General features: G+C 41.5%; 1 protein-coding gene across 9 annotated transcripts in view; it reads right to left on the reverse strand.

The window, feature by feature from the left end:
• EXOC6 (exocyst complex component 6) overlaps positions 1-18,877 on the reverse strand; it is an 85,665-nt gene extending 66,788 nt beyond the window's left edge. For 3 of the 9 annotated variants that reach the window (XM_090145246.1, XM_031597733.2, XM_090145241.1), the window contains exons 1-2: positions 16,794-16,937; positions 237-408 (exon numbers count right to left, since the gene is read on the reverse strand). In XM_090145246.1, the coding sequence (XP_090001372.1) occupies positions 237-408; positions 16,794-16,876 (255 nt within the window). In that variant the 5' untranslated portion in view covers positions 16,877-16,937. Of the gene's footprint in view, positions 1-236; positions 409-16,793; positions 16,947-18,689 lie in introns of those variants that run through there. The other 6 variants (XM_090145240.1, XM_090145239.1, XM_090145244.1 and 3 more) reach the window with 3 other exon arrangements.
• Between the last annotated feature and the right edge of the window lie 3,299 nt (positions 18,878-22,176).

Below are 22,176 nucleotides of genomic sequence, written 5' to 3' on the forward strand. Positions count from 1 at the left end.
TTTTTTGCTAGCATTTTCTGAAAGTGCATACGAGAAAATCAGAATTAGACCTAATAAAGTATACATCACAAATCCTACAAATTCCACTTTAAAAAACAGTTTCAAATAACAGAATGTATGTGATAGGTCAAGAAAATTCTATTCTTCAGTAGAAGAGTTGAGTCCTTCCCTTTTTTTTTTTTTTTTTTTTTTAATTTAAAGGCAATAATATAAAACTTGACAAACTAGTTCCTTACCTTTAATTTTTCTGCATCAGCTCTAACTTTAAGAAGTTCTGTGATAGCATCCACAAAGCCCTGATGGTGAAAATTGCACATCTTTTCTATCTCCCTGTCATGGTTACGTATGCAGGCATCAAGTTTTTCCATAAACCTCTGATGTGCATTTGGTTGGTCATCGTATACAGACCTGGTAAATACAAATAAGAAAATCAAAGTTTACTTCCTCCCCATCACTTAAATACAGTATGCAAGAATCTTTATTGAAATCTCTCTTAGAAAAAAAAAGTAAAAGCATGCAAGCTTGATGTTATGGTATCATTATTTGTGATGCACTCCACCAATATCAGCATTAAAACAAAGAGGTAGTACAAAATTGAGAACTGAGCCCAGCCCTTACAGCATTAATCCAGGTGCTTAACCAGTTACATCATGGTTGACCTGAGCCTCACTGGTCTGTTGTTTATTCCCTAATGCTCAAACACGAATACAAAAGATTCTGTTTCTCTGACCACCTCAAATGGCATGGATCGCTTTTCTATCAAATTCCACTCTTCCCTAAATGTAAGAAAGTGCAAATGTACAAATCTAACACTCCTAAGAGTAGAGTTATCCAATTGCATCAGTGTTAGATGCCCCCAGCCAAAATGACCAGAGCAGCTGCCAGAGCCAGGCCTGTCTGCTCCAGGAGCAGCCTCTGTACTACCCTCCTCCAGCACCCAAACATGCCCTAGGGCAAAATCATCGCATGCACATGCCTAAGGCTGCTACCGAAGTGAGACCGAGCTATCAGGAATGGCTAAAATCAGCTCTTTTGCTTTATTTTATTAACTGTTTGAATACTAAAATTAGAAACCTCAAGTAGGAAAAATGACTGCAGATGTTACCAGAGTAAGTGTTGAGCTGTTAGAGAATGGAAAGCTGCATGGAAAAACACTCTTGCATGACAGTGAGGAAAGGAGCCAACGGGCAATTTAAAGTAGAAGAAGCAATAAAAAAAAAAAAAGAGAGAGAGAGAGAGAGAGAAAGAGAGAGAGAGAGAGAACTGCATGAGAAATCAAAGGTACAAACTCTCCCAAGACAAGGAGCATTCAATAATAAAATAAAAAACGGGAGTGTGAAAATCATGAAATTGCATTTTTTTAGCCTCTAATGTCCCTCCATTATTACAAAGATTTCTCCATAAATCTATAAGGCAAAGCTGTTTAAAATAAATAAATAAATAGCAATCTGAAGACAGGGGAAAAGAAGGTTGAAGTTCCAGTGAAGTCAATGCTGTCTGTAGCAGACTTCGGTCTGAAGTTCAAGAGCCAGATAACAGTGAGCCAAAGCCCCCACAACTGCTGAGCAGAGGGAAAGACATCCAGGCCTGGAGCCCTGAGTCTGGAAAGGCTACAGAGCTGTTGGAGCAGGTCCAGAATAAGGCCACAAAGATGGCCAGAGGGCTGGAGCACCTCTCCTATGAAGAAAGGTTGAGGGAGTTGGGCTTGTTTAGCTTGGAGAAGGGAAGGCTTGGAGGGCTTCTTGTAGCCTTCCAATACTTGAGAGGAGCTTATGACAGGAGAGACTGACTTATTACACAGTCTGATAGTGATAATACAAGGGGAATGGCTATAAGGTAAAAGAGGAGAGGTTTAGGTTAGACGTTAGAAAGAAATTTTTTACTCAGAGGGTGGTAAGGTGCTGGCACAGGCTGCCCAGAGAAGTTGTGGACACCCCATCCCTGGAGGCACACAACCTGAGTTGGATGGGGTGCTGGGCAGTTTGATCTGGAGAGTGGCACCCAACCCATGACACAGGGGTTAGAACTATGTGGTCCTTAAGGTCCCCTCCAACCTAAGCCATTCTGTGATTCTGTGATCTACAATTCTATGACAGCACTTTCCTCTCTGCCTCCTCACAGAAATATGACTTCCCACAGTCTTCAAGATTCTCTGCTCTAAACAGACAGCTGAGTTCTGCCAGTCTGGGTCATCAGTGCCTGCTCAACAACACTATGGACGAGTGCCTAGTAAGAACCTGACCTTTCACAGAAGATTAAAACATTCCTAACTAGATTCTTGATGCTTTTTTAGTTCCTTTTGACCTTGGGCAATATACTGAGAGAAGGAATTGAATCTGGAGAAGTAAGGAAGGCAATAAGCTGTCCCCCATGGCAAAGGAAGAAAGCCAGTTCCTGAGAGCCTGCTTGCTTACAAATATGCTCTTAGAGTAAAATCCACACAGTAAAATATTCCTGTTTGCCTGATGAATCAACCCCTGAAAGCCATGAGGGTTATCCTCCTTTGCTTATAAGAGGAAAATAAGGGTAATGTGCTGAAAGGCTGGCTCCTTCCTCCTAAGTACACCAGAGGAAAATCCACAGCTGCTGACCTGTGAAATGGTTCACAAAGGGGAAAATGCCCCTCACCCTTCCTGCCGTTGCAGTGTGATAAGACAGCTGGAAGGAGCACAGTGTGACAAGCAGGCAATCTCCTTCTGTGGTGCCTGGCAGGCTGCCTGCAAGAGACACCTCGCGCTGCCCAGAGCGGCTGGGCCATGAGGACTGTGGTTGGAGATGAGGAGTGACCCCAGCTGCCAGCAGGAACACTCACACCAGGGGCAAACACTGGTCAGAGTGGGAAGCAGAACTGGCTATGGTGATGAAAGGTGCCAGATGCATTCCTATTAAGTGAGCTTATTGGGCAAGTTGTTGGCATCTGAGGAAATGAGGGGAGACGTGTAGGCTGTATCACTTATACCTTTATAGAAGAACAGGGAAGGGATGAGAGGAAGGTGTGACAACTGATGTTGAGTGCTCTGAAACACCACAAGCTGGTTGTATGAGCATTACTACAAGAAAAGGTCAGAGGTGCAGAGGAAACCTGCAGAGTGGGCACAGAGAGACACCCACCTGCCCCAGAGTGCCATTTCTGGAGCAGAAATAAAGAGTAAGAGGACTACAGGCACCCAACTGAGCCTTCAAAGATACTGTGCATGCACGAGTCCTTCCTGTGTGGGCCACACACAATGTCTATGCTGGATGCAAAACCAAAATGAGAAAAAAGCTCTATTTGTTGCTGCTTCCCTCCAAGTTTAGGTCTCCTTACACTGTTCTCAAAGAAAAGTGGAAAAGGAGTATCACTATCACAAAAGTAGAACTGTATCAGTGTGTACTCGTGCTCTTCAACATGCTCATAAGTGAAAACAGTAGTAAAACACCACAGACCAAATATACCTAAAATGAGAACAAGACTGTAAAAAGATACTGCCAGGGGAACTCCACCACTGGGTTTGTACTGCCTGAGTGTCTGCTTGTGGTCGTAGCAATGCCTTTGGACTTAGCTGCTCCCTGGTGTTCTGGGGCTTTCCAGTAGCTACAGCTCACCATTCCTGATACTTTTGCATCACATTCAAATCTACCGTCATTGGCAGACATGTTTATGAAACACTGAGTAACATAATTAGTTTGCTATCAGATTTCTTATGCATGTAAAATGTTATCAAACAAATCCAGACAACACAGCCAAATTCTGGACCTGCATACAGTGCAGCATAGGCAGTGCAGTATTCACCATTATAAGAATCAGTATTTGTTATTTTTTCTTAGTATTAAAATGACTTATATCTCAGGTTAATGAAAATAAAAATGTATTGGTTGTTAATTCACAGGGGTATTATCATAATGTTTAATTAAAACCCTTAAGTGCTTAAAATTACAAAATAATAATAATATTAATATCAATGCACTGCCTTCACCAAGAGATTACCCTACCATACTAAAACAATAGTTGCTATTTTATGTTGTACATAATACTGCTTTCTGGAAGGACGCGAACTACAGAAGACCTAATTGATGACCTACGATCTGAACTTGGATTTCGACGGAGCTACTTGAGATTCACCAACGGTACACATTTCACGTTAATTACGTATGTCAAGAGCTCCACCTGGTGGGAACAGTAACACATCACACTCCCGCAGCATGCTATGGAAAAAAAAAATCCTGAGATAGAACTGCTTATCTTTGAAGGGAAAAAAATCACCACTGTTACTAGGAAAAATAAATAAATAAATAATCACACTTTGAGTCACAAATCTCTGAGATCCACGAGAAGAAAGAAAAAGAATTAAAAAGTTCATCAACTTTCTCAGTGCTTTGTACTCTTAGGATGCCATACAGATTTCATCTGCCTGCTATTTCTGAGGCTTCAGAAATAAGCCTGACCAAAAGCATTGCTCTTTTTAAAAGTATACACCTACTTGAGAGAGCCATCCCATTTCTGTCCATGGACAGAAATTATATGTCTTCTCAGAACTGTAAACAGAACTGAGTAACTTGTGCCTGATTCACCCATCAGGCAATGTTACACATGCTACACTGTGGTTTGTTTTTTATTATGCAGTTTATTTTCCCCACGCACGTTTCAAAAATGACCTAGATTTAGCTAAATGAAGTCATTACTAACTGATAGTTATTAATCTGAAGATTTCGGTACTGCAAACAATCCTGATAACAATTCTGTGTGTTTCCAGTTAAACAGTCCTGCAGATGGATGGCCACACTGCGATAAACCAGAGCAAAATGGAGTTCTGCAAAAGGAAGTGCCTGCAATTCTATCTGCCACTATGCCTGCCCTAAAAACATCTCGCTTTATGTTGCTTCACATATTTCAGGATAAAGTACCTTAAAAAGGGCAGAAGCACATCTAGGCTACCAAGCATACTTTACTTGTGTAACATTTAGTTCTTTTAATCTTTGTCTACATTTACACACTTCTGATGGGGAGAGCAGGGCATCCATGAAGAGCACAAGCAGAAGTGGAGAATGCCTTTCTGTTAATGAGCATAGTAGGTTATTTCTTCCCAGAACTCAGTATGTAGACAGTTCTCTGACTCATCTCAACAACTGGACAATATGAGTCACATGTGTGTTGTTAGTGGCAGGTACAAGATAGTGCAGAAAGTACTCAAAAGAAGAAAAAGAAAGAAAAAGAAACCAGGGAAAGTCAGTTCTGGAGGCAGCTTAACCTAATTTGTTTTCAAGTATCATACCTAGGTCCAGGTTATTATACTGCAGTAGTGCAGGTTACTTTAATAGTTCAGTGATCACAATGATTAAAGAAATATACAAGAAAGGAGAAAGATATCTATGTCTCTCACTCAATATTATTGCAGTAAGGATATTTTTGCCAGTTGGACTGAAGGGACAAAGGTGACACATACATGAATTCAGTTATTAATAAATAAATGATGGAGATTTTTCAGATATACAACCATCTACCATTGAAGACAACTAAATAAGCTTACTGGACACCCTGCTAATAACCATAAAGAAATTCTTAGCAATTTTATTTTCGGAACTGAAGCACACAATGAAAAACCAGTGCATCCTATATCGACATTATGTGCGTTTACCTGCAAAAATCGATTGTAACACCAGAGGGCACCATTCAACACACACGCAAACACCTGCCATCTACTGAGCAAAAACGGTCATCTCCAGAGAGCTAAAACTCAGCCAAGACTCATGATCCTAATCTGCCACGAACCTCACCTGAGTCTTTATAATATACAAATAAATAAGTAATTCTCATCTTATCTGATCTATTATAACGCCAATTTCCATACCTACTCATTGTCACTCAAAGATGCTATCAAAAACCTCTCCACAAATAGTTACAGTATAGTTTCAAAAATATGTTTCTGCTACAGATGTATACAGATGATAATTTCTGTAGATGCAACCAGGACGCAATCTATTAAATGCCCAACTGCAAACTGGATTAAAAGAATAACAGCATCGGGTTTTGTTTTGTTTTCTAAAGTTGCAGTTTAAAGAACAGTTAATAGGTTAATTTAATACATTGACAGGACTGCTGGGCTTTTAAGTATAAAAGGAAAGGAGACAAACAATACTTCTGAGAATTCAGCAAACACCCCAAATTTCCTTTTCACAACACATACCTGGTTTTCACATCTACACCAGTTTACCACCACTAAGTGAGAATAATCAGAAATCCAAACAATACAGCTTCCACTGCAATCTATCTGGTGGGAGTTTAGCTTGGAAGAGTGAATTACGAGAGTAATCAGAAGGAGAAATGAAGCAATTTTTTCCTTATATTTATGGCAATCGATGTAATTTTATAATGGTAGTGAGAACTGTCCAGGTACTCAGTCTACAGGCAAAAATGAACTTGAAAAGGGAAAAAAAAACAAAAAACCAACCATAAAACAAGCAACAGCAAAACACCACAAGCACTATTTCTTGAAGTTATGTGGTCTTTTTTGCTTGTTTGTTTTTTAAACAGGTAATGATTTGACTTTTAATCACTACACATTCAGGATAAATGTCTCTGAGCTTATGCAGCACTACCTTAAGTTTTTTTGAGTGAAGAATTCTCTCTGGAGAAAACCAAAGGCCTAAAAGTGTGCGTCTCTGTTATAAATGCTCAGGTATGAAACACAACAGGGGTCTCAAATACTTTCAATTCTTATTCTGAGCAAGGACCACCCCTCAGGGCACAAGCACGATGCTCTCCTTCACTTTTGTTTGGCACTGAGCTGAAATACCCACGCCAGCATGTAACTAACAGAAAACTACAATCCTAATTCACCACACACCAAACCTTCTGCTCCTAATTTCTGTCCCATTCAGTTTTAAGGCGGTTAGAAAGCCAACAGATACTGCTGAGGAAAGAGTGCATAAAGCTGGGTCAAACATGAGGAGCAAGGCTGAAGTTGAAGCTCAGCTGCTGGGACAGCAGTGCAGGCAGTGCTGCAGCTCATCACCAACCAATGTCTGCTGCTGTCACGTTCACCCTCCGCCCAGCCCGTCCTGTCCCATTTCTAGGAGGAATTGCACATTCCCCACCCATTCCTGCATTGCCACAGTCTTTCATTTCCTGATTGCACAAGACATATGAAGCAATTAAAACTGCATACATGTGTTCCTGTCAGTGTACTGATAACCATTCAGTAGGTGTTACATCTCCACAAGTGCTGTTACAATAATGGGAATCATACCTGCACAATAGTTGTACAAATCTGACTTAAGCTGTGCAACTTCTAGAATAGCAAAGGATGCAACAGAAACATTCATTTGCAGAACTTCAGATTTAGAAACGTGGGGGGGAATAATCTTAATTGATTGAAGTGAGCAGTTAAACCAAGTCACACACACAAAAAAAAAAGAAAATCAGGCACACAATTTGTATTCCATTTTTCAAAGCAATAATTAACACACACAAAGAATCCTCAATCTAACAGATACAAATAAACCAACCCTCACGTGAAGAAGAAGCAGTGCTTGTGGAAAATGATGTTTTTAGAATTAATAACTTGCTGCCAAAGCTAATGTTGTATGGAGATCAGAGATGCTTCCAACTAACTCATATAAACACACTGCATGGAGTGGCCAAGTAGATGAGAGAGAGAGAACACAGCTGTAAAATAGTATTTACAATTCAAATTTGCACAATGAGTTCAGTGGATCCATGCAAGCAGACACAAAAAAAAAAAAAACTGATCATGCAAATTAAGACTTTAAAACAGAACAGTCATTTTGACTACAACCATGGCATCCCTAAGCACAATCCTACAACACATGTTCAGTTTAAGCTGCAATTTCACAGGAAACGCTGCAGAAATTTCCTTTGTCTGGCAATATACAAAGATACTTTGTGTTTACACAAACTACCAACTTTGTATGGGTTTTTCCATGGAGTAATTTCATATAGGTTGCCATGTACCCCCTTAAAAAGCTTTATAAAATAATGTCCAGGTGTTTCCTGTAATTCAACTTGAGTTATGGCAATAAGCACATTTCTTAAAACCTAAGCAGACTTTCTTTGCCAGACACTACCTAGGGTCCAGTTCTACCATCTTTATTTATAATCACCTCTCACTGCACTATTTAAAAGATCTTATTAATGCCAGAACAATGCAGGATCCAAGCCCTCGCCTAATCAGAGAAAAGATTTTATTAATCTTAGTTTAGCTGGTATGCTTCACTTGCCTGGTTTTCCTGTATGTGCAATTTCTGTGAATTGTTCTCACTAATAGTATCCTGTTTCTATGAGCAGGAAAGGGCTGAGTACAGTTTGTTAGTTAACATTACTTCCTATAACCGGGGTCCATATTCTGTAGCAGCAACACTACAGCAGTCATTGTTCACCCTGGATAAGCAATGGAGCACACCGATGGCTGTTAATGGACATCCTCTGCAGCAAAACAGGAGCTGATAATCAGCAAACCCAGATTTGCAATAGACTTCCTCCTTCCTGTTTTTACACTGCTGACCAAGGAGATGCCTCTTCCTGCTGAGCCTTTGTGCTACTTACTGATGTATGAAGCAAGAAACTGAAAAACAAGTGCTGTGCTACTTTTTTTTTTTTTCTTCCAAATTTGAGTTTTAATGGTAGATTTACCAAAAAAAAAAAAAAAAAAACCAAAAACCAAGACAAAGAAAGTGCCAACTCCACTCACTTTGGTAGTAGCTGCTGATACGCAGCAAAATGCCAAGTCTGGCCATCTGCTTCACATATCCAAATTAATACAGTGAACGTAGCTGGAACCAATTTCATGGAAAATATAACCAGAAACAAGTCCATATATATCAATATTCTTATTTTCCCTTTTTATTTCCACAGACCATAACATTAATTGTTCGATCTGAAGAGAAATGGGGAATTCATCTAGAAATGAAAATTCAAACTACTGGGATGTTTACAAAGGTTTGATCAGACTTCTATTGTGCATGTCCCAGGAACTGTTAGCCATCTCCTACAGCCTGTAGCTCACGTGTCATCTGTATCTGGGATGCTTTATATGTAATCTTCAAGATAACTACATACCAATATTTTTTGTACAGCCTTCATGACACATACAAAGATTGAACAGAGCATTTAAAGTAACAAAGGCCCAGTGACATAACTAAAATACCTAAGTAACTTGTTTCAATTCATTTTGAATACCAACGCCACACAGATGTGAATATTTTAGAAATAAGAAGTTCCAGACTAAATAAAATATCCAATAATGTAACTTTTACAAACAATTTGATTAAGAATGCATTTTATTCAATATAAAATGAACAGATGATAACTCTTAAATGTATCACATTAAATGTATAATCAAAGCATACATTTTCCAATAATTTTGTATTATTTGTGTTAACTTTATGAGCTCACATAGCCTATACGTAGGACATAAAATTTTGATTTTTCTCACACAAATCCACAAGCTATGCTACAATCCTGTTACATGCACATCTCCCAGAATCACTGAAGAAAATGGAAGATGACTTTTGAGAAGCCTGTGTAATTCCAAAACCCATCTTTCTGTTGGGAAATATTTTGTATATGTATGTGTTACCTGACTTTACTAATATTTGATAAGTTCCTCCATTACTCTATCTGCTTGACAAACAGACTAAGTGGAAGAAAAATTTGTTCAAGGCTTTAGGAAAGCTAACACTGGCAATCCCACATAAATGTCATTTTTAAGGGAAGATGGTCACCAGGTTATAATTCCTTCAGTTTAAAAAGCAACATAGCACAAAACAATAAGAATTACATTAACTTCATGCTGGAATTAACCTAAAAACACAGCTCAAAAGAAAATGCTGTCTCACTGATACCAGTGGGATAGGGATAGCCCACAACACCCCAGGCATAAGGAAGTTGGCAAACTGAAAACCCCCGTGACAGCTGCTACCAACAGAAAAACCCAACGCTATGTGACACTCAACCACACGATACTTGGATGTTTGAACACTTCTGTTTGAAGCTGAAATGTCTCAAGAGCCCCCTTAGATATATATACTACAGCATAGGCAGAATTAACTCTGTACTGCTCTGATTCATGGAAAATTGCAAGACTTGCACTCGATGCAGTTCTGCAAGTAAATTTACTTTCTCTGAGACAGTGAAAATATCACTCAGCATTGGAGGTTGGAACACCTTCCTTAAAAACGAATGCAATTAACATTAAAAAGAAAAAAAAGAAGAAGAAGAAAAAAATCCTTGCTCTCTTCAGGTCACCTGAACCAAACACATAAGTCCTTCCATCAGGGCTGATGCACTGTAATACATACCTGCCCCTCTCCTTCTCCACCCCTCCTCCAGCCATGAGGCTCCTGACTGGGCTGTGTTACTGGCAGGACAGGTCTGTGGCAGCTTCTGCACAGGACTCAGCCAGTCAGGCACACAAATAACTCCTCAGCACACACAGACAAGATGAGGAAAAGACATGTTACTGAGCAGACTTCAAGGTGAACATCAAATCAACCATGATGTCATTGTTTTACCAAGGTCTGTGGTGACAGGGATAAGGTTTGGGCATTTAATTCACTGTCAGATAGTAGCCAGAGAGACTGGCAGCACCTGGATGGTATAGCTAGCCATAGCAAGTCCTTAAGTAAGATAAGATCTAATTTGACTATTTGATGCCGATGCAAAACTAGTTTGATGTTTTTGAACAAGTTAGAACTGAATATTTTACTACAGCACATTGAAATATTTTCCTATTTGCACATCCATTTCTGGCATTATTTAGGAAAGATCAATCCTCATAGATTTCCACATTATTTCTGAAGTATAATCCATGATAAAGAATGTGCAAAAAACCACTGAACTGCATGTAGCTACTATAGCTGCAGCCTTATATGAGCAAATACTTTAGAACTTACGGGTCAGAAAGAGGCTTATGTTTAATTGTCAGATAGACAGCTGCACTGAGAAAACTGCAAATGAACACAGAAGGCTAGAGAACAGTGCAAACAGTGCATGTCACTGGCTTCCAAAAAAACAACAACAACAAAAAATCAGATGAACCACAAATATTGCAGGAAAGTGCTCACATGACTGATATTTGTGTAGGATGTAAAATTAATGCACTTCCTATGCATATTGCAGGTCCAAAAATCTGGGTCAACAGACACTACATAAAATCAGCTTGAAGAATAACTCAGTAAACTACCTAAGTAACAGATGACTTTCCTGAATTTAACAGTGTAACAGTGAATAGGCTATGCATACCATGGTCAGTCAGGTTAAATTAAGATCAGACATGATGTTACAGACCACAGCAGCCACCTATTAAGTACACCTCTGCGGATCTCTCAGCAGATGATGCCTTTCTTTTAAAAACTTTCAGGTATTTTCAAACATGCTTCCTGAACATAGGAACAATTTCAAGCTCTTTGGTAATGCTCATGGAATTACAGAGAACTCTTTCAGAAGCATTCTTCTCACAGGTTAGGGGTTAGGTCGAAGCCTCACTCAGCAGTTCCCGTTTGGAAAACACTGCAAGGACTGAGTCAGGAGCTGACGCATAAACACTTTAAAAGATTGAGATAGCCTGATTTGTAGACACATATTTCATGACAGACTTAATCAGCATGGAACATAAAGATTTTTGTACAACCAGAAAAGCGATGCAGATGTGATTATCCACCAATTTCAGGCTTTGTAAAAACAAAGCACTGTGCTGAAACTTGCAGCAATTGAAGTGAATCTTCACCTTCCAAGACCTTACATGCTACTGGTGGCAAATCTGAAGAGTTTCTGAAATACCAGGCTAGTCTACAAAATAAAGAAAAAAATGCAGTTCTACCACTGAATATATAAATGAGAAATAATTAGCCCATAGCATACAATATTATTATACTGTTCTCATGCTATATAATGGGCTAGTGACAAAAAATATATATTGTTTCCAAAAAATAATTGCAACAGACTTGTTCAGATATTTGCTTTATTCAACTCTTCCCTTTCCACTTGAACGCTCTGAATATTATCAAATCCTGCTCCAGGTGCAAAGCCTGCAGCAAACACAACACAAGCAAGCCGCTGGCTTATCGGGACACCTCCAACTCAGTAAGGAGGCAGTTCTCTTCACTTTACAGACCCAGCTGCAAAGTACAAGGTAGCTACTGTAACAAAGATAAACTGATACCTACATATATGTCAAAGCATGCTCTAGAATCTGATCCAGAAACCATCAGACCCTACACAGAAGGGATTTGGAGTTCCTCTGGGCTACTTTGTAACTTCAGTTTGAAGAGGAATGAAACACAGTAACTCCGGAACTACACAGTTAGAGCATTCCTGAAGATATTTTGAACCAGAAAAATAGCTTATAACACTGTGAAATATCCTATTTTTTGAAATAAAGATACATTATTAAACCAATTCAGTTCTGATTCAAAACACTGGCTGATGACCTAGAAGTCCTTTTGCATTTGCTTTCCATTAAGGACAAGACTGAGTTACAGACAAGAAGAGAATTGCTGCCTCATAACCCAAAGCCAAAATATGAGAACACAGAAAAATGCCTTTAGATAAAAATACCTGACAAACACAACCGTGGGGCAAAAATGAGGGCAACCACATTTTGCCATTGGATAACCACACCACAAATCCCAGCAGCCCAAAGGCAAGCGCTCAGAAAATGCATTTCCCAGTCTGAGAGTGAGTAATGCTGCTCTCCTTCCCATAGCCAGAGAAATCACTAACCCTGCCTGTACTGCTGCTTACCAACTGTGCTGCTAGAGACAGAACCACATAGCCAAAGCTTGCCTACCACTGACAGCACACACTCTCAATAAATCAGGTTACACTAAGGCTTCAGAGCATCCTGTCGCACTGCAGAAAGCATTTCAGGCATTCAATTACTCGGCTTTGGACAGACCCCTCAGCAGATATAGGAATCTCTCCCCCACATGATCACAGAGCATTGCAAACTCAGCAACACGAAGGTCATGAGACAAAGTGTTCAGAAAAGTAGTCCCACATGCTTATGCTAGATGTTGTCAAGCTAGAATTTAGAGTTCGTTCATTTATTTTTTAGAAAAGACCTTTGAAATATAACATGTGGTAAACAAGCCAAAAAAGACTCTTAAATCTTCTTCATCAGGATACAGCTAGAACAGCATCTCCTGCTCTGCTGAGCTGCTCGACCTTTGTTGATCAACGTATCACTAACCAGAAGATAAGGTCAATCAGACTCTGAACAGAATTTATCTTATTAATTACCCTGGTATATCCAACAGAATATTCAAGAATTATTAAGACACTTTAAAAAGTTGACCATTGAAATGCTGTTAGTATATATTTATATAAAGTTCAATGACAGCCTGAAAGGGGTTTTTTTTCCTTTTTTTTTTTTTTAAATGGGAATAAGGGAGTTGTCTCCTTCATTGTCTTTTATCTTTTCTTTCTGACACCTCTTCCTGGTTTTGCAAACAGCTTGTATATGACATGAATTACAAGGTATTAACACATTATATAAAAAGGTGTGTGTGAGGAGCCTCTAACAGATGTTGTCATTAATCACTTTTAGTCGGCCATTAAAGCTAGACAGATGTTGATAAAGCAGTCTCACAGAGCCTGCAGGAAAAAAAAAAAAAAAAAGAAAAAACAAATAAATCCTGGCCTGCTCTATGCACAGTGTATGTACTTAATGCAAGGCGTGTTATGCAGTTCATTTAAGTTTCATTTGTAGTGACTTGGTGCACATCACTAAGTTTAGACATGCAAGTCAAATACCAGCAGTTTTATGCTTTCAAAATCATCCAGTTAACACTTACAATATTAATAATTATCTGTATAATCAAACACAGTCTCTATAAAGGTGCACAGCAATCTTCAGGACCTTTCTGTCCTAAACAATAAGCAACGCCGCTGTACCTTCATTCCTCCTGTAAAGGACCTGGCTTCCCCACAGGGGTGCATCTTAGCACTATAAATCCCACATAGGACCAATCCATGCACTGTTCTTTACCTGGCAATTATCACAAAACCATTACATATCAATACCCTACACATCGGCATGACCCCTCCTCCACTGGAACGGACAGCCTTGTGCCAGCAGAGAGAGCTACACTGAGCTGGCAACAAAATGCTGAGGGAAAATAAAAGCTACATAGAGCCCACATATTATCCCCCCGCATCTGCTCCCCCCCCTTCCCCCTCCAAAAAAAAAAACCTACTTGCTTGTAAAGCATTAGGAAAATATTAAGATCTTGACAGGAACAATTGGGGATAAGTCAGATCCTGCATATCCTATGATCTCTGGCATTAAGCATTACCTCATGCTTCCCATCCAAAGCACTTGCCTTAAGCCCCTTCCTTTGTTCTGCTGTTTAAATAGCAATATTATTGCTGCACCTCATGTCATAGTGCTGTAAATGTTCTCTAAGCACTGCAGATTAGTAAAATATTCCATGTTATATAATGAAGTGAATGTAATTTCAGTCATCATATGAAACAACAGTATCAGTGGATTCCTCAACTGAGAATCAATGGACCACTTGATGTGGTGTGGCTCAGGCACTGCATGTAGAATTATCCAACTTATTTCTTTCATTTATATTGCTTAGCAATTAAAAGCTGTATCTTGTGCAGATAATAATGCTCCCTTTTAAGTTCAAGCTTTTCTTTATCGAAATAGATCTTGAAATCAGAAGTGGGGTTTTAGGCTTTTCAGTCTCTCACTTAACAATTTTAACAGACTGCTGAACAGACCTCTCAGTCTTGGTTTTAAACATTTCTGATTCTGTAAAACAGCCAAATACTTCTATGGTGTCAGCCAGGCTTCTTTCAAAGCGCTCAGCCAGATATAAATGTTCTTCAGTCCAAGTTACTGGTTTGTACATAAGCACAAAGTGCTACATCACACAAACCCACACTGCTTTTCTACCAATTCTGAGTCACCAATGCAAAACTCCCTCTCTGGCAAGTCAGTGAGATAACAAGAACAAGAAATCCCTATACACTCATTTAAACAAAAAGGACAAGAATCATGTACAAAAGTCACAACTCTAAATATATTTATTAAAACTTTGATATTTTAGATGTATAACACAGATAAGAGATTTACATTGTCCCTTCCATATTTTATGTCTTTCCACCATCCACATTTGTGTTTCCCAAACACATCTTCTTCCTCTGCTCAACCCTGTTTTCTCTATGTCCTTCACATAAGTTGCTCTCATAAAAGCTCTATTTTGGAGATTGTAGCAAAGCTGCAATTATATTTAATATTTTGCTGCTATGTTTTTTGGGTTCGCTGTACTTTTTGCAGACGTCAGCTCCATTGTGCCTGGGCTTGTCAGCTCAAACATGGCTGAACTGCCTCCAGGGCCAACTCAAGCCTGAAAACACCTCAGCTGCCTTCTTTCGGCCAGAACTCACAAACTCTCAGGTGAAACTCCCCATCACGCTCAGCTTCAGCACCTCTGCATGCATGTCTGGTACTGGCTGAGTTGCAGGAGCAGGAGCAGTAAGGGGAGACGGAAGCAGCCTCGCACAGCTTGTTCTGAGCTGGCTAAGACCAAGGTGGTGCCTGGGCCGCTCTACCACCACCACGCTCCTGTTCAGGCTCTGCCAGGACTGACGAGCCCTGGCCCTGCTCAAGTTCCCATACCTCAAACACCCACACACCACTCAGCGCTGGAGGGCAGCAGCCATATAAGTCAACTGTAGCATCATTCACTGTGAAGTACAAAATGACCCATTTTGTGTCCAGCATGCATTTCTTTTCCTTAAGCTCCTGGTGTACAGCTCCTCAGCATCCCAATTCATTTGCCCTTTCCTGCACCCCAGCACATGGCATCAAGGAACCTCGTGGTGTGCTCTCAGCCCTACAATCCGCTTCTTCCAGCTTCCCGCACATCAGATCTCCATATCTTCCCGAAGAGATAACCACCAATGGGCTGCCGCCCATGCCTCCTTACTTCAGACATCTCTCACCCACTGGCAGTGGAGTTGAATGTAAGCCCTCTCCCTTACATGGACACCATACTCCCAGGTCCTCCCTTCTCTGAGCAGCCCGGGCTGAGGGCACCGCTGCGCCTCTCCCAGGCAGCACAGATCAAGCAAAATCCTTTATTTGACGTTTGAATTACACCATTTGCTAGTACATGAGATTAAAAAAGGAACAGCCACTGAGGGCACAGCACGAATGCTTGACGCCCAGGACGGGGAATATGAACACAGTGGTGAATTTCAGACGACTGTTTCCACTCGCACTGAATTATCAGTCTATCAACTGTGCATCGACCGGCCTTACACAAACCCCCCCCGGAACCAGTTTTCGCTCCGGCTCCCAGCGCAGACCCCCACGAAGGATGTTCCCGGCGAGTGCCGGGACCCAGCCCGCCGCGCAGCCCACACCTAGCAGGTCCCGGCACCACGTCCCGGCCGGCGGCCCCAGCCCCAGCACCGGCCCCGCCGGAAGCCGCACAGCGCGCCGCTCCCCCGCACACAATGACCGGGGGCGGGGGCACCGCCGCACCGCCGCTCTGCCCTGCTGTCAACGCTGCCCGGCCGGAGCCGCAGCCACACGGGGCCGTTTTTTGTCGGACGTCCCGCCGGGAGGCGGCGGCCGGGCCTCGGCGGAGCCCCGCGGGAGCCGCGCGTCCCCCGGGCCCGAAGCTGCCGCTGCCGCTTACGGCGGAGGCGCCGCGGGCGGCCCCGCGCCGTCTCCGGGGAGGAGCTGTCAGCCGGGCCGCGCCGGGCCCGGGCTCCGCGGAGAGAGAAGGGAGAAACCTCGGCCGGCGGCGGCGCCTCAGCCCCCGCCGCCCCTCACCTCAGGGTGGGCCCGACGCAGGCCGTGTCGGTGCTCTCGATCTCCTGCAGGATCCGATCATGCTCCGGGAGGCTCTCCGCCATCTTGGATGGGAGGGACCCGGCAGCCGCGCCGCTGCGGGAGGCGCCGGGGAGGGACCGAGGGCGGGGGCGGCCGCGGAGCCGGGCGGGGGGTACTGGGGTACCGGGGTACCGGCGGCGGAGCCGTGCCGCCCGCGCCCCGCGGCGGGCCGAGGTCCCGCTGCTGAGCCCCGCGCTGCTCCGGCGGCGCCGCACGGCTCAGACCTCCGCCCCGAGCACCTCGCGGCGGACGCGGGCGACGGGCTCAAGAGCGGCCTTGCTGTAAGGGGGAGTTCGGCTCTGCTTGTTGGGCCTCGGTTTGTTTGTTTACTCGCCGCGTTGGCTCTTTGTTTGTTTATTTGTTTGTTTGAGCTTCCCGATGCCGAAAGCACTGCCTTGCTGCCTTTCAGGAGCTGATCTGGTGCAATGCAAACGGGCATCGTGGTTCTGCATTGCTGCTGCTTGTGTGCTAGTGTCCTTGGGCACCAGTGCCACAAAACCTCCTTTTTCAGTCAAGTAGGAATAGCTCCTCTTCTATTTAAATCGCACATATTGCGGTCTGTGGCCAAAGATGAGCTACTCCTTGTGTCTGCGTGCTCAGGAGACAGGATACACCTGTGTTCTTGTCTGTGCACGGGTGGGAAGCCAGCTTAAAGCGATGGGCCTTACATATAAAGCTCCTGCATGACACATGGCTGCTTTGGAGTGAGAAGCAGACAGCTGCGTGCAAGCTGAGAGCAGCTAAGCCCAGACACCAGCCGGCTACAGCAGTGCTAGCCATGCTTCCAAGCACTGTAGTCAAACTCATCCTCCTGCCCCAATGCGACTACACCCAAACGCTGCCTAATAAATGGCATCTTGTTTGTGCTTGTGGTTTTATCATACACAGCACTGACTTAACTGAATGTGTTGATGACACCTACTGAAACAAGGAGTATTCTAGACATAGACAACACAAAGTGTGTGCTGCAGAAAGAAAATAGGGGAAAATCCTACAGGATATCACTGCAGTAGTATTTCCTTCAAGAAATACAGTATTTCCTTTTAAAAAAAAAAAATGCAGTAACAATCTTCCCACATTCCTTCTTTTCTCCCTCAGCCCCACACTCCCCTGTCAACAAACAACTCAAGTAATAGATTGACACATACATTTTTCAGGGTAAATGAAATTCTCTTTCTTTAGCCCGATAGTCACTGCAACCTGATGCCCACAGCCGCAGGCAGGCTATTTTTAAAGCTCTTCTACAGCTACTGACGATATACTTAGGCACATAACATCATGATCTTTTACGTATTACTTTTTTTTTTTTGTAAGTGTGGATATGCAGAAGAATTTTTTCAGTTATACCCTCACCACTGAAGTGTTTCCATAAACTGCACATGAAAAAATTATTTACACTTTCAGATATTTAGGGATATCAACAGTAAAATTTTAAGCAGTGTTTTTAGTGATTAAAAATAAAGCCACATTTATTACAAATTTAAGAATAAGCAGCAATTAATTAAATAAAAATATAGCTGTTAAGCTAAAGCCCTGCTACACAAAAGAGTGATTCTTCCCTTGTTTTCATGCTTAAGTGCAATATATTTATTTCTGGAGAACATGAAGCCAGCCTACAGTCAAAGACAGCTTTCTCCCAGTAAAGAGTTGCAGAGATGTCCTTGGTTTGTATTTTTCCAACCAGGCCCAATCTCACTGAAATTAAATCCCACTACCCAGTAGACTTCAGTGTCAGGTTAACAAAGTTTGTGATACACTGGGCTGACTGAAATCAAACAGCTGAAGAGTGGACCAAATCAACCATGAACAATATATCTGTATCTAAATGATGCATACCTTAGGGTGGTTCCAAGAGGCAGCTCAAAGGACTCGATCTCAGCAAGGGCATTTTCATATATCTGATCTTTGTTTTCTTCTAGATACATTTCAGACATATTTGGCCTGCTCTTCCTAGCCATAGGTTGGCATAAAAACTGCTCTAACTTCGGGAGAGGACTTTTATTCTGATCATTATCGTTGACTAAGCGACTCTGCAGTCAGCAGAACCAGGCATGAAAAAACAGATCCTGCACTAACCTCGTGACTCCTGAGGACTTTGTGTCCAAGAATGGTGCACAGCTGCTGTTTTCCTGTCTCTGCTGGTAACATTTGCCTTGTGTGCAGTACTCAGGCCAGTACAGTCATTTTTCTCTGTGTGTCTGATTTATCCTTATGGAAATTTGCTGGCAAAAATAATATATCTACATCCTTGTAATAGTTCACCAGTAATAAACATTAAGCCTGAAATTATGTTCAAGTTATTTCAGACACTAGGTGTCAATGCTCAGTTTCTTTGTTAAGTATTATGAGATATATTAAAAAAAAAAAAAAAAAAAAAAGTGTTCTTAAAAAGAGAGCAGGTTTATGGACCTTGAAAAGCAGACCGGAAAAGCAGAGAAACTCTCACATTCTCACCTTTTTCATTCTGTGCATTAGCAGGTGTGGTTTTTAATATAAAAACATACTAAAAATGTTCTGGGACAACAATAATTTGTGTGTGCCCTTATGCAACAAATAAAACTGTTACTACTCATTACCTGCTTGGTAACCTTCAGTGTTCAGAGCAATACTAGGCTCACATCATTGTCATACTTTGTACAAGTGCCACCAAGCATCTTAATGTCAGCCAGGTGTTTCAGACATGAGGCTGGTGCTCTAGACCTTTTAATTTAAGCAGCTTTTTTGAAACGTAATTCTTGTTATACTGGATTATTTTTGGTATTTCAAAAGTTTCGACCAAAATTGCCCCAGTACTGTGCCAGACAAAATTAATACAAGTCTTGACAGCAATGGTGCAGTCAAGAATTCAGTACAGGAAAACATAAATTACTCATTTCTGACAGGGGTGATGAGTTGTTGCAGCAGGAGCGTTGAGGAGGAGAGCTCACCCCAGAGGCAGGCTCAGGGAATTCTAAGGCTGCACTGTGTTGCATGTGTACAAGTCCAAAAGGCACTCCCTTGAGCTTCTTTAATTATTTGTTTATTTTAAACTAAAATTAAGCAATTGCTCTGTTAGCATTAATAGTCAATACTTTTATTTCTTTAATGTTCTGAACGGTTTTTACACCTTTGGTAAGAAATAGGTGCCTGTGATTGACCCATCCAGCCACTGGATGTCACACAAATGCAGATGAAATGATATTGTAACTATTCAGCCTGATTTTACTACACACTAGATTAAAAGATAATTTATCAAGTTTGGAGTGACCATGTGAAAATAAAATTACTAATAGCAAGAATTTTACATTTAACGAGTTTGGTATCTACTTTGTAACTTGTATATTTGGGTTTTGCCTTTCATAGTCCATTTCTGATTGAAAGTTTAAAAGTTCTGAACTAAATCACAGTACTATAACTTCCTCTGGGTTTTAGCCCTTCCTACCAGTCACGTCTGATAAATACTGGGTATTTTTATGTGCCTCCTTGCAACTATCCTTTCTTCACAGCTAAGAGCAGGTCATACCTGAAGGTAAGTTATTAATTACCAATGAATGAAATTCCTGCATATGATGTCAGTGACATACATTAAAAATGAAGAATACCAGCCTGCTGTATGGCAGCCTTACCAGAGGCACCTTAATGGCACCTTACCAGAGGCTGGGCCATAGACTTAGTATAGGCAGTTTAAGAGCCACCAGCCCTCTCCTGACCAGTACAGAGCAGAACTCAGCTCTCAGCACCTGATGTGTCTGACCCTGCTCCCAAATTCTGGCCATAGTCAAAGGGGAAAGAAGGGGTCCTCCTGAGAGTGAGGTACATTTTGCAGACTGATCTCTGCCTTGATCTTGCACCACAGCAGCCTGATCACTTCACCTTTCTTCAGTCCAATCTTTGCAACACAAAGATATGAGGGATTGTTTTCCCCAAGGAGCACTTGAAATGATAAACTGTTGCCAACACATATTACAAAGATTGGTCAACTAAATAGGTTAACTCACTCTTGGTCAGATGTCCTGGAAAGATGCAGAGCAGTTATTTGGTGAGGACATTTACCTACTGATGTCAAACTTATTCTAGGGCAAAATTTCCAATAATTTCTTTGAATTTCAGTAACAGACTTCTAAGGATTTTATTATTCCCAAATAACATGGCTATCAGTGCAGTATGTTTACCCACTTTCATCTGGATTAAGACTTTCCCCATTGCAGTGGCTCATGTTAACATGACATAGGATAGAAGAAAGGACATCTGCAGCCATGCGGCAGAGCACAGGCAACCCAGGTAGATCAGCAACATCTTAGACATCCACACCTCATGCCATCACACACCATGACATGCAAAAAAATAGGATTCAACAATGGCAGCATGATATGGAGTGCTTTTGTGAATGTTTTTGTGTGATTTTTAGTGAGTTTGATACTTTGATACAAAGATTTTGGATACAATTACTTCTTACTCCTTTTTCAAACATGCAGGAGCTTCCTTTAGATGTGAACCAACAAAAAATTTCGATCTGTTGCATAAATGTTGCTATCACAGCTACCTATAAATATACATTTAACAACAATAAATCAAAATTGCCCCTGGCCCGGCTTCTCGGCTCTCTGGAGGAGTTTACACCCATATTGAAACTATGTTAGATCATGACATGTGAAGAAAGACCTAACTAGTTGTGGATCTGTGGTCAGATGCATCCATTAGTGTCAGTACATGACAAAAATCCACCCTGCTGTAGGTGCTCCTGTCCCGTGCTGCTCTCCATCCTGCTCCCTTCTCTCCATTTCTGGACTTCACCCAACAAAGCTGAAAGGGAAAGTAGGAACTTCGTCTTCTACAGCATCGCACCTGTACTAGTTGGGCTTTAACCAGGCCAAGAACCTTGGGAAAGTGCTCCTGTGCTGGGAGAGCTCCTGTGGCTGAGAAACTGACATCACTAGAAGCAAGCTACCGTGTCTCTGCATAAAACATCCCTCTAGCAAACATCTGATAAAATGTATTCCTTTAAGGCTGCAGACTTTCCTGATTGCTTGCTGCTGTATTCCATGCCAAGAGGGAAATGACTCTATCTTTTCAGAACATTTAAGTGAATTATGATTTCTGGATTACAGTAAAAATCTGTAAATACATTGCTTTCTTTTTAAATTACACTGAATTTCAAAATAAGACAGCATATACAAATACTCACCAGAGTACAGAGGTAACAACATTTGACAGCACACTTATAACTGTTATTTCTATAGCAAATTGTTTGAAACATTACACATCTCTCCTGCTAGGAGGGAAGTTCATCACCAACTCCTTTTGACATTTTATTGACATCTTACAAGTGCCTAAGCATATCAGG

The sequence above is a fragment of the Phasianus colchicus genome, chromosome 8 (assembly GCF_987193195.1).
Source record: "Phasianus colchicus chromosome 8, bPhaCol1.hap1.1, whole genome shotgun sequence".
NCBI lineage: Eukaryota > Metazoa > Chordata > Aves > Galliformes > Phasianidae > Phasianus > Phasianus colchicus.